This window comes from Condylura cristata, unplaced genomic scaffold (genome assembly GCF_000260355.1).
Source record: "Condylura cristata isolate star-nosed mole 26May11 unplaced genomic scaffold, ConCri1.0 scaffold00028, whole genome shotgun sequence".
NCBI classification, from domain to species: domain Eukaryota; kingdom Metazoa; phylum Chordata; class Mammalia; order Eulipotyphla; family Talpidae; genus Condylura; species Condylura cristata.
In genome coordinates, this window is record NW_004567129.1 from 27,074,685 (window position 1) to 27,087,543 (window position 12,859).

Sequence of the window (12,859 nt, forward strand, 5' to 3'; positions counted from 1 at the left end):
TTTCAGTGCTGTGCTTTATCCCGCTGCGCCACCAGGGAGGGCCTTATGTTTTTTAAGAAAAGATTTATAGACCAGAGGTACAGGGAGTGGGAGGATTCACCAGAGACAGAGTGGGGAGCAGAACAGGCAGATCTACTGAAACGTACTGCTGAGGGGAGATAGGAGAGGTCTGTTGCACTCTGTGGGTCAGCTCCTTGGCCTGGTGGCTGTGACAGCCTCATCATGTTGTGACTTAACCCCTTGTGCCAGGGAGGCTCCTACAGTCAGATTTCTAAAGTTTTAAAAATTTGCTCTTGTCAGTTCCTTTACTTTCTATAATCCAGTAAAGTTATAAAACTTACAACATCCTTCCTTTAAACAAAATCCCATTAGTATATTTTCCCATGGTGAATTTTTAATTTTATGTGTGCTCATGTAGTCTATTTTCTAATGATTTTAGTTCTACAGTAAAGTATTTGTAGGCAGAAAGAAAATAAGGAGGTAGTTAATAGAAGCAAGAAATTTCAACTCACCTGGAACATAGTTTTTAGATCCACACGAGGCATGCGCCCCTGCTCCTCAGAGGGCCTTCTGGAAAGAGAAGTGGAATTAGGACAAATCACTTAATCTCAGCTTAAACTAAAACCTGCCATCCCTGCTCTTTGTATACATCGACGAAGGTTGAGAGAGAAACTAGCATCTTGTATCAAAATAAAAAATCAGGGTTAAGGCTAACTGTTCCTTCAATTTCTCAAAGGTCCCAGATACCAGTATGGGACAGTGATGGCCTAGGAAGTGAATTTTTCTCTATAGTGCTCTGAGAATAATCTACTACAAGTAAGTTTCTGTTCTTGGCTAATGTCCCTTAGTTGTCTCTCCTTGAAATGAAATCTCTGTCAGTTCCAAAATTCTAACCCAAAACCAGAGCGGTGTCTCAGGGTTCCACTCTTAGCTGTCACTTGTACTTGTGGATGGATCTGGAGCGTCTCCCAATCCATATGAACCTATTCCCCAATCCTGACCTCACCCCACAAATGTATACCTCATCCGACATTTTTCATTCCTGCAAGGACAGTAATCCTGGCAGAGAACTTCCCGTATCACTAAGAGTTGTCTATGTGTGGGACTTGTACACTTCATGCAAATACAAATAAAGAGGACCTTGGGGGCCCTCTCTGATGGCACAAGGGTTTAAAGCACAGCACTATGAAGCTGTCCCCAGCCACTGTGGCACACATTCTATCCCCAGCCAGGGAGTACATGGCACAGCAGACCTGACTGCCCACTGCTCCCCTCAGCAGTATATTTCAGTAGATCTACCTATTCTATTCCCTACTCTGTCTCTGGTGAATCCTCTCACCCCCCACACGTCTGGCCTGTACCCCAGTTCTCATATGCATAAATAAATAAAAATAAATCTTAAAAAAAGAAAGAAATATTTGTGTATTTTTTAGGCCATGTATTTTCATTAATTTATCCAAATTAATGGATTCCTAAAAGTTACTACCGAAAACATTATTTCTAGTGAAATATGATGTCAAGTTTTCCAGCATCCTCTAAGTGACCAAGTTGAACATACAATTACTGAGAAATTATCCAGCAGCCCACTCTTCAATCAAAAGCATTGTTAGAGCAGTGGAGGAGAGGAATTCTTCAAAGTAAAGATTTAGGTTATGTAGGTTAGATGTTGTCGTGTGGTGAGGGGAAGTTGGTTGTATTTGACCATCTATGAGAGGAATTTAAAATTTTTTACAGTGGACATCTCGAAGTTGATAAGATGGAAATTTGGATTGAGTGTCAAGTCGGTGTAGAGTGAATCTCAGTCTGTGTCCATCAGAGACATGTAAATTTGGGGGTTGCAGATCTTGGCAGAAAATCCCTGAGTGATAAGTATCGAAACTATTCTGTTGTGAATAGAATATAGTACATTTGGGTGACATCTACGTAATTCATCATCCTTCAATTGCCACATGAACAAATTACGCTGACATTTAATAGCTAAAAGCAAGGAAACATGTATCTCACAGTTTCAGTGATTCCAAAATCTGGACATGGCTTAGGTTGGCTCCCTGGCTCAGCACTCTAGTAAGTCTATCAAGCTGGGTCAATGCTGCCATGATCTCAAGGTGAACATTGTGTGTATCTGTTCCCCAGCCTGCATGAGTGGTTTTGACAGGACCCGGTTACATGGACTGTTGATGGAAGCCACTCAACTGAGCAAGTGCAACATCAAAAGATGGCAGCAATGTGGAAATCATAATCTTTTGTCAAATCAATGAGAAGTAATGTTTCACTGCTTTCACCATGTTTTGTGAAGTAGGTTCCTTGGTTCACGAGGAGTATGCAAGGACATAACTATCAGATGATGATGGTTGATAACCCAGTTTCCAGTGGAACTTAAAAGTGGAAGGGGTTGCCTGCCAGCCACAATGCAAACCACGTATTCAGTGACAGCCGGTGGGTAGCAACAGCATATAGATCTCATCATTAGTAGTAGGCAAACCCGGCGTCCCCGAATTAGGGACGATCTTATAAAACATTCATCTGAATTGTAAAAATGATTAATTTTAATCTGTACCTAAAATATAAAGTCATAAAAAGTCAAGGATTTTTCAAAAGAAAAGCACTTACAAGATCTGACCTGATGGAATATTTAATGTTTGAGAATGTTCTTAATACACACACACACACACACACACACACATGTTTATGTATACTGGCACTTTCCCTCCAGATTCATTAGCTCTATAGTTCAACCTTTAAGACTTCCAGTTGAATGTATACCTAGTACATATCTGAAAATTCATTGACAGACTCGTAAGAATTACCAGACTTGCTAACCTTGATTTGAAGGGCAAGTGATAGAGGACCTGATAAATGCTATGGAAAAACCAGATGTTCCACTAATTAGGAAGAAAAAGCTTAATGAAGATTGGTAAATAAGAACTCTTATTTGTTATGGGAACGAAGAAAGGCAGGCATAACTGTTCATTGGATCCCTCCAATGAACCCTAGTTCCTGTATCTTTAAGGGGAGCTATAGGTGGCGAGGTCAGGTATAAATTGTTGTTTTTTAAATATGTTTATATTTTACATGGAAACTGATACAGGAAATAGTATGTAAAATCATTGTAGTACAGTGTGATAAATAGTTATGGAGATGTCAATAGCTGTTGCAAATGTATAACTGATTTTAGAGTTATCTGAATTATTCATCTTGAGTGGTTGGTATTTTTAATTTTTTTTAAATATATATATGAACATTCACTTTTTATGATCCAGGAAAACAAAATGTTCTCATTTCTTTCATGGAGTCAACACATGAAATAATCAGCTCTGAAAAAGCACACATTAAAAAAAATGTTCACCTCTTACTTTACATCAGAAAGTTTACAATAGAGAGAAGGCCTATCACTGTGATGACATACAGACATCAGTGTATTCATACTGGTGAGAAACCCTTTAAATGTAAGCTATGTGGGAAAGACCTTTAGTGGTGCTTCAACCTTCTGCAACATCACAGAATTCACACTGATGAAAAACCCTATAAATATGAGAAATGTGGAATGAACTTTAGTTGTAAGATAGATGAACTTTAGTTGTAGAGTTCATCAGAGAACTCCTATAAACTCCTATAAATGGTGAGAAATCCTATAAATGTGAGGAATGTGGAAAGGCTTTTAGTTGTGTCTCACAGCTTACTCAACATGGAGAGTTCATACTGTGAGAAATCCTATGTATGTAATGAATGTGGAAAGGCCGCTAGTCAAGGTGGAAGACTTAGAATAGATTGGAGAATCTATACTGAGGAGAAACCCTAAGAATACCATGAATGTGGCATGAATTCCAGTTGTGGTATGGACCTTAGAATGCATCATAGGATTCACACAGGGGAGAAACCCTACAGTTGTAAGGAATGTGGAAAGGCCTTTGTCGTGTCTTAAATTTTGTTCACCATGAGAGAATTCACACTGGGTAGAAGCCCTATATTTTAGGAGTGAATATAGAAGCCTTATATTCATGAGGAGTGTGGGATGACATTTAGTCATCCACCTCAGAGAAGGCACACTGGTGAGAAACCCCATACATGTAAAGAAGGTGGAAAGGCTTTCATTCATGGTGGAAGCCTGGAATGTATCATACAATTCATACTGGTGAGACACCCTATGTGTATAAGAATGTAGGAAGGTCTCTGGTCATACCTCAAACCTTGTTAGGCATGAGAGAATTTATGCTGGTGAGAAACTCTATGAATGCACGTAATGTCAGAAGGCTTTTAATATATGTAGATGACTACTTGACATCAGAGTATTCATAGCGATGAGAAACCTTTTGTATGTGACAAATGTGGGAAGTCCTTTAGGCTTAGTTCAAGCTTGCAAGTACATGAAAGAACTCATACTGCAGTGAAACCTTATGAATGTAAGGACTGTGGAAAGACTTAAGTGTGCAATAGAGAATGTACAAATGTCAGTGGACTTATAATACCAAGAAACAATTTGAAGGGAAAGAATGTGGGAAGCCTTTTAGATGTGACTCAGGTCTTTGAAGGCATTGTTATTAATACTGATGAGAACCCCTCTTAATGTAAAGAAATTTTAGTTCTCACCCAAGTGTTCTAGATTTGAAATTTTATATTTTCATTTTGCATAGATGAGCCTTTATTATCATGTCTCCATGGATTATCAGAATATCTGTAGTGGAGAAAATTCAGAGAGTGAAAATGTCTTTAATTAAAAAAAAATTGGTGGCCCTCCCTGGTGGCACAGCGGGTTAAAGCACAGCACTAAGAAGTCAAAGCCACTTCCGCATGAGTTCGATCCCCGCCTGCCCTGGAGGGTGACCACATGGCGTGGCAGACCTCTCCTGACCTGCCCGCTGCTCCCCTCAGCAGTGTACTTCTTCGATCCTTCTGTTCTGCTCCCCACTCTGTCTCTGGTGAATCCTCTCACCCTCCGCATCTCTGGCCTGTACCCCAGTTCTGTATGAATAAATAAATAAATCTTTAAAAAAATTGGTTATTTATGAATATAAGTACTGGAGTACAGGCCAGAGATCCTGGGGTTGGGGGTGGGGAGCTCTGAGAGGATTCCCCAAAGACAGAGTGGGAACAAAACAGGCAGACTGACTGAACTACACTGCTGAGGGGAGCAGTGGGCAAGACAGGAGAGATCTGCTGTGCCATGTGGGTCAACTCCCTGGCTGGGGATCGAACTTACACTGAGGTGGCTGTGGATAGCTTCATAGTGCTGTGCTTAACCCCTGGCGCCACCAGGGAGGCCCTTACACTTTTTTTAACTTGCTGTTAACATTGAGAAAACTCATGCCACAGAAAGCCTCTGACTTAAGGAAAGTGGAAAAACCATCATGATTAATAATCTAGTTCCTTACAACCTATGTGACACTGGGCAGGATATTTACCCCTGTTGGAGTCCTTTGGAAGTGATGACACCAACACCTACATTCCATTGCTGTTTGGGGTGCTACCCCGAATGTGACCGTAAACACAGTCTGTGCTCAGTAAGCATCAGGTCCTGCTGTTAGTATTACTGCATTATGGGCAGATCAAGTTCATATGGGTATAATGAATTTAGGAATGCTTCATGTCTTTTTGCCTTAAAAGAATTTTTCTGGACAAAATTTTGTAGAATGGCAAATTCATGAGAGGATTTAAAACATGAGCTTCATCTGGGAGCTGCCACACATAGTCCACATCCTCTCTGACTGCACTCATGCTTCTCTGGCAGAGCTGAGTAGTTGCAACAGAGTCTGGGTGGCCCAGAAAGCCTAAAATATTTACTGTCTGGTTCTTTACAAAAATTCCTGCCAATCACCAACATTTTGTCATTGCTTTGGATGGTTGAAGCAAAGGTGTCTCGCTGAATGTCTCAAGTACTGATTTTGTCTGTCGGTAGATTCTTTAGGTCTTTGGGTGATTTTTTCTTTCTTTTTGGAATGCTATTGAATTGTTCATTTATTTGGTTATTATGTAGGACCTGTCTGGGGTTGATGACCTGTGGAACACCCCTTTGTGTGTGTTTTCTTTTGAATGATAAGCATGATGACCCATTTTTTTCCCTTAGTACAATCCTTATTTCTTTCATGCCTGCTTGAATCTCCTATGTTGATTTTCCTCCCTATTTACACCAATTAACAAAGTTAAAAGATAAAGGCATAGAGTGGAGGAAAGAAATTGTACCCATTTGTATTAACATTTTGATTTTTTGATATAAACAATACAGTATATATATCATATGCATCCATACTTTAGTCCTCTCTTCCGTCAACTTTTTTAAAAAAGATTTATTTTATTTATGCATACAGAACTGGAGTACAGGCAAGAGGTACAGGGGCAGTGAGAGGATTCACCAGAGACAGAGTAGGGAGCAGAACAAGCTGATGAAGTACACTGCTGAGGGGAGCAGCAGGCAGGTCAGGAGAGGTCTGCCACGCCATGTGGGTCACCTCTGGGATGGGGATCGAACTCATGCTGAAGTAGCTTTAGCTTCTTAGTGCTGTGCTTTAACCTGCTGCACCACCAGGGAGGGCCCTCCTCTGTCAACTTTAACCACATTTTCAACATGCCTCCAAGAACAGAACTTGGGCTGTAAGCTATACATTCACACAGGCTAACACCACCATTTTCCCTCAGTAGCAACACAGATAATATGAGAGCTTGCTATTTTCCTCTTGTGCCTCTCTCTACTGAAGCGCAATGAAAAAAATTTAAAGATTTATCCATACTTTAAATTCACCTGCCATCAATCTCTTGAAATCACTGCATTTAATTTTTTGTTTTATGACCACTTTTTTTAAAAAAAAGCAATATTTTTAAAAAAGCAAACAACAGCTCCTACTGTTACATGTAGATTTTAAAAGATCACCATGATGATGGAATTAATACTTGCTTCATCATAATATACTTGAAACCAGCCAAAAAACTCTAAAAAGGATTTAACATTTAACAAGGATCATTTAGCCTCTTGGAAAGGCTAAATGTAAGATATATTTTGGTAAGCTTTTCCTCCTAAGCGTGTTTGAAAGCTGAAAACAGTAAGTTCTGGAAGCCACACAACTCGACCTGGGTCTCTTGTCACCCAGTGAAATACATGGCTTTGCACTGAACTGCAACATCACCCCCTTCTCCAGGAGGCTGTCTAAAGACCATGTAGCCATGATCAGAGCAGAGAGAGTATTAAACTCTCTCCTCTAGATGTAATCTCTGCGCCAACCACAGTGGGTGTATCTATGTTACTTGTAGAAAGGAACTTCACTTTCTACGTTTCTCCAAGAGCCAAGGAGGTTATAATAGGCAGCAATGAGCTACATCTAAACCACATCTAGTAAACTAATATTAACCACTAATAAGAATGAGTTAAATTATTTCTTTCCAAGAAGTACATACTAGAGTCCTCTGAGATAATCTACGGGAAAAAATTGGCCAATTCTGACTAACAAAGAGGAATTTACCCCATTTTCTCATTTAAGACCTCTCCATTCAAAAGCAACAATATTTGCCAAAAAACTGCCACGCAGATGAACAGAACAGAATCCAGAAATAATCCTGCTAACCCGTCAGTCCATTAATAAAGGAGACAGGAATATTTGAAGGGGAGAGGGTAACTGGTGCTGAGAAAACTGGACAGCCCCCTGCAGAACGGTGAACCACGCCACAGAATCTACCCCACATACACCCATCAGCTCAAATATATGAGGGGCTTGAACCAAGCAAGACTCCTTGATGAAAATATAGGAAGTAAGCTCTAGGACATCGTTTTTTGGATTTGATACTGAAAGCAAAGCACCAGAAGCAAAAATAGAATACAGCAAACTCAAGTTTCTGTGCAGCAAGGGAGACCATCTATAAGATGAACGTGAACCAATGGAATGGGTGATATTTGCAAATCTCACAGGTGATAGGGGTAACATCCAAAATATATAAAGAACTCATGCAACTCAGTAGGAAAAAATAAAAAACCCAATTAAAAGCAGGCAGAGGACCTGCATGGGCATTTTTTCCAGAGATGATATACATGTCATTTTATTCATTAGATAGTCTAGATGGTTTCTCAGGCTGAGTGAAGTCCTTTTCTAGCCCTATCTAGAAATGCTGAGCAGGTAAGAAGCTTAAAATCTGTAGCCCACACTCATTTTCTATTAAGACCCCAATGCTCTAACATAGGCCAAATCAGAGGCTTCCCGCAGGCATACGGGGCCTTCTGGGGGGGAGGTGGGGGAGGGGGTAAGGGTTGATCTGCGGCAGGCTTTTCCAGGCAAGTTCTAGGGAGCCATAGTGGGCAATGACCACAGGCTGGACAGCATGCACTTTGTTCTTCTCTGGCAGGGGTATGACATCCTGGAATTCAAAGTGACCCCCGGGGCCCCTGGCACTACCGCAGATCAGGCGGTAGAACACCCGCTCGCCTAGTGCCAGGCCCTTACTTGGGGCACCCTTTTTGTAGATGTTCCCTCGGGGTTGAACCTCCTTTCTCTGCAGCAACTCTAGTAGCAGCCTCTGGATTCGGGGGGACTTCAGCTGGTACAGGTCCATGAGCTGGTGGAACTGTTGCATCCACCAATCACTGTCCTTGGGGTACTGGTCCTGCAGCGTCCGCAAAACGTAGTACAGGGCCACGAAGGTCTCCCACGGGGGCACCTCCTCCTTAGCGAGGGGCTGTGTCTTCTTCTCTAACTTGGGCAACTCGCGGGGTCTGCCTTTACCCCTAAAAGCCCTGAGATCTTTCTGGAACATCAGCGCCAGGGTTTGTTTTTCCACCAAAGCATGGGCGTTTGTGAAAGAAACGTCTCTCGCAGTGGGATCAAAATGGCGCCTCTCCATCTCCTGCAGGGCGTGGGAGCGCTGCCGAGCCCGTGCCCTCCTGGGGGGCTCCCCTAGGAGATGCCAGCCCATAGCCTCTGGGACTTGACTCTTGGTGGTTGGCAGTAAGGGTGCAGTGATGGGGAGTGATTTCTTCTTTGCCTTGGCAAATTTGGGGAGTCCCTCCCTTTCCCTCCAGGTTCTGAAGTCCTTCATCCCCAAGGGATAGGCCGCTGTACCAGCAGCCTTTCTGACTGGGTGGCCGTGCTCTAGCTCCTTGATGGCAGCGGAGAACTGGGGGGCCTGTTGCTGACCGTAGGCCTCAGCTGAGAGGGGCCACCTGGGATTCCGTGGGGCTTGAGTGCTTTTGGTAGCTGCTGGTGGCCCCGGGGAAGGTAGCGACTGTAGCCAGCTCTCTTTGTCTTCTCTTCTGATTGCAGACGGCTCTTTTAAGTGCACTGGACTCAAAATAGTCTCGCAGGGCTGCAATGCGTCCGAGTGACTTAGCTTTAAGTTGGGGGCGAGGTGTCCCACGATGGCCTACAGCAAGCAGAAGTGCACCCCTTTCAAACGTCCCTTTGAAGGCATGTTTTGGAGCAGCCGGCTCAGCCTATGGAAATTGTCTCTGGAAAGTTGCTCTCCTGCTTCCAGCCGCCTTAATGTGTTTTTAATCCCATCTTCCTCTGAGCAGAGAGGCCACTTAGCTGATGACAAGCCGGCCGTGGGCAAAGGAAAACGAGCTGAGAGTGGGGAGAAATGGGCTGGGAAAGATAAAGTCACTGAGGACAGAAGCCAGTGGGACTGGGGCAAAAAGAAAATGTCCCGACGAGAGGCAGAACAAGCCGGAGGCCAGGAGAAAAGGCCGAGCCAGAAAGCCAAGGAAGAGAGGTTTTATTGACCCTTTGGGGCTTTTTATTAGCTCCTTTGGGGCCCTGAGGTTCATCCCAAATAGGCCCCACATATTACCCGTACATACTCAGTTTTCTGCTCTTTTCTTCAATATATCTCATTCTGTACTTTAATTTCTCTATCCTTTCAGGTTGTGACAAATGTTTAGGTGTTTGTTTGCCAAGGACCTTGAGTTCACCAGCCCTGACAGCTGTGGCTGCTTCAGAAAGCACTGGTCTGGGTGTGACAGCGTCAGGTTTTCATTCAGGCATTGTTCCACCTGAACAACGAGCTGTTGGATATCTTTAGCTTCAATCCCCAGCAGTTGATCCAGAGAGGATTCTCCAATAAATTCCTGCCTACAAAAGTCATGGAAAAGAAAGGTGATATTGAGCCAGTGACAGCAAAATTCAGAGATGAAGAAAAAGGAGGAGGAGAGAGAGGAGGAATGACAATCCAAGAAGCAGGGATAGGAGCCATTTAGGAGAAAGTAGGTGAAACAAAGGAAAAAGAATCAGGAGCAAGGAACAGGGTAGTCAGGATGACAGAAAATGCTCCTTGGATCGAACGATTTGTGGATTTTGGTTGTGAGGAAATTAAGGGAGTAAGCGAGTAAAAGGGCAGGCTGGGCTGAGGTAAAAAGTCTAGGGATAGGCACTGGGTGCAAAAGTATGTGGAATAGGGGCCCTCCTGGTGGCGCAGCGGGTTAAAGCACTGCACTAAGAAGCTACAGCCACTTCCGCATGAGTTCGATCCCGCCTGCCCCGGAGGAGACCACATGGCGAGGCAGACCTCTCCTGACCCGCCCGCTGCTCCCCTCAGCAGTGTACTTCATCCATCTGCCTGTTCTGCACCCTGCTCTGTCTCTGGTGAATCCTCTCACCCTCCGCATCTCTGGCCTGTACCCCAGTTCTGTACGGATAAATAAATCTTTAAAAAAAAAAAAAGTATGTGGAATGTGGGAGAAAGGAATAGAAGATGTTGTGGGACAGGAGAAGGAATCGGTTTTGGAGGTTGGAGACTAGGAGTCACAGGAGAGGACCAGGCTGTCACCCAACTAACTCACTGTAGTTCTTGGAAAGTTTCTTGTTTCCTCAGCAGGTCTACCAGCATGGTCTTATTGTCGATGCCTGTGACCTTTATAAAATGTTGTAAGGCTTTATCCCGCACATTGTCGTCACAGTCCATCAGCCCCATGGCCAGCGGGACAGTGAATAGGCGGTTCGTGATATCCAGCCGCTCGAGCCCCTCCCAGCTCAGCACGCGGATCTGTGGGTTGCAGTCGGCTGTGTCTTCCAGCAGGCGACAGGCAGCCTCCAGCCGCAGCCCTGAAGGGATCTGATAAAGGGCAAAAAGTTTTTCCAGGACATTAATATATTTCCTGAATTTCTCCACAGCACAGCTAGTTGTGAGGTTGAGGATGATCTCAATTAGGTTATTTATAAATTCATCACTGAATTGTCTTCCTATCCAATTTCGTTTTGTCAGGTTTTCAAGAATAGCAGAGTAGGCTTGTAGAGCAGACATGAACTTATACCTCTGCTTAGTCGCCGAGATGCTCTTCTTCGCTAGAGTCGCCATTAGCAGCTGTGCCTGTCTGAAGATCTCCTTCATGTCCTTGTCCTTGCCTCTGTAGGCTGGGTCCACACCACAGCATAGTATAACGGGGGTGCCCTCTGGCCAGAGGCGGGCTCGGATCACTGAATTGGGGATGTAGCCGTCAGGAGTGATGGGCCATTGCCTCCTTTGACCAAAGAAGTTACATAAGGCCGGCCCAGCCAGCGACCTGCAACTGAGCAGGAACAGCTTGTGGGGGCCGAGCCCACGTCAGGTCAGTGGAAGACAAATTGGGGTCCTTCTCCTTTTCCACAAAGTGTAATTTGGGCTGCTCTTGAATCCCAGGGGACAGCCGTCTCTCTTCCTCTGCTACGTGAGGCACGATGTTGTCAAAGGCGATGACCCGTTTGTTAGCAAGGGCCGCGAGTCCCTGGAATTCCTGCAGCCCTTGTTCAAGGTACACAAATTTGGGCACAAATACTGTCTTGAATGAATAAAGGAAGCTGGGCAGAAAGGGCTTGGGCACTTCCTGTATTTCATCCGCACCGTCGAGGCTAGAGAGGAGAGTCAGCTCTGCATGCGGGAGCAGTTTTAAGCAAGATACCATGTAAAGGCTGTGGTTGAAGGCCAGAAGCAGGTCGCCCCGGTTGTTGGCAAAGCAAAGCGGGCCAAACTGCAAGGCTGACTTCAGCTCAGTCAGGAGTCTACCCTGGCAGTTCCAGATGCGGACTTTGCCATCAGTACCCCCCGTGACAAAGAGCTTCAGGGAGAGGCAGACGTCAAAGGACACGATGGCACACGGGTGCAGGCTCTTTGTCTCTTGAAAGACGGAGCTCTGTTTGAATCCCGACGATGTGGTGAAATCTTGGAAGTGCCAGAGACGCCAGCAGTGGTTTTCAGTGATGGCGCCCACGGAGTCTGGCAAGAGAATCACGTGTTTTAGGGCGCAACCACAGAGGATTTTGATAATGGGCTCCAGGGTTACCGCGTTCTCCTGAAGCACGGCTTCCGTCAAGTACACGGTGTCGATGCCGTAGGAGCACAGCAGGGGCTCCTCTGGGGTCCCTCCAGGACAGCGCCAGCACCGGCCCGGCATGCAGCGCCTTCTCCACTCGCGTGCAGCTGTATTGGGAGAGGACCCTCACGACGCCACTGTCATGGCCGCAGAAGACCAGTCCTTCCAGGCCCTTGCCCAAACGGGACTGCGCGTAGGCCAGACATCGCACTCTGTCCCCGGGTTTTACTGACGTACACAGGAGGTACTTGACTGTGCAAGGGGAGCGTGTGGCATCGAACACCAGCACCTCCGGACTGTGGGTTGCCACGAAGAGCTCCTCGCTGGCGGAGTCATAGGCCCACACCTTGGCCTTCTCCATGACTTGCAGAGGCCACGTGACCGCCAGGAGCTCCCCCGTCACGGGAGACAGGAAGTGCAGCAGGCCGTCCTTGGAGGCACACAGGATCCGGGCCCAGTTATGGCCACAGCAGGCGCACCGCATGTGCTGGGGCACAGAGCCGCACACGTGGAAGAGGGTGTAGAAGTAGGGCAGGTGGTGCAGGGAGAAGGCGCAGCCCGTCTGGCAGAAGAAGGTGGTGTTGTCGATGAAGTGCAGCTGCC

General features: G+C 45.2%; 2 protein-coding genes across 2 annotated transcripts in view; both read right to left on the reverse strand.

The window, feature by feature from the left end:
* Positions 1-8,166: 8,166 nt before the first annotated feature.
* LOC101633658 (WD repeat-containing protein 87-like) lies at positions 8,167-8,889 on the reverse strand. The gene has a single exon (XM_004690289.1). The coding sequence runs from the start codon at positions 8,887-8,889 to the stop codon at positions 8,167-8,169; it is 723 nt and encodes a 240-aa protein (XP_004690346.1).
* A 1,857-nt stretch (positions 8,890-10,746) lies between these two features.
* Positions 10,747-12,859, reverse strand: part of LOC101633880 (WD repeat-containing protein 87-like) — an 8,488-nt gene continuing 6,375 nt past the window's right edge. The window contains 3 exon segments of the mRNA XM_012730490.1: positions 10,747-11,428; positions 11,511-12,308; positions 12,310-12,854. Coding sequence (XP_012585944.1) covers positions 10,747-11,428; positions 11,511-12,308; positions 12,310-12,854 — 2,025 coding nt within the window.

What these genes read in the sequence shown, in the direction of transcription:
- LOC101633658 (XM_004690289.1), bottom strand. Translation starts at nt 8,889, where the DNA reads ATGGGCTGGCATCTCCTAGGGGAGCCCCCCAGGAGGGCACGGGCTCGG.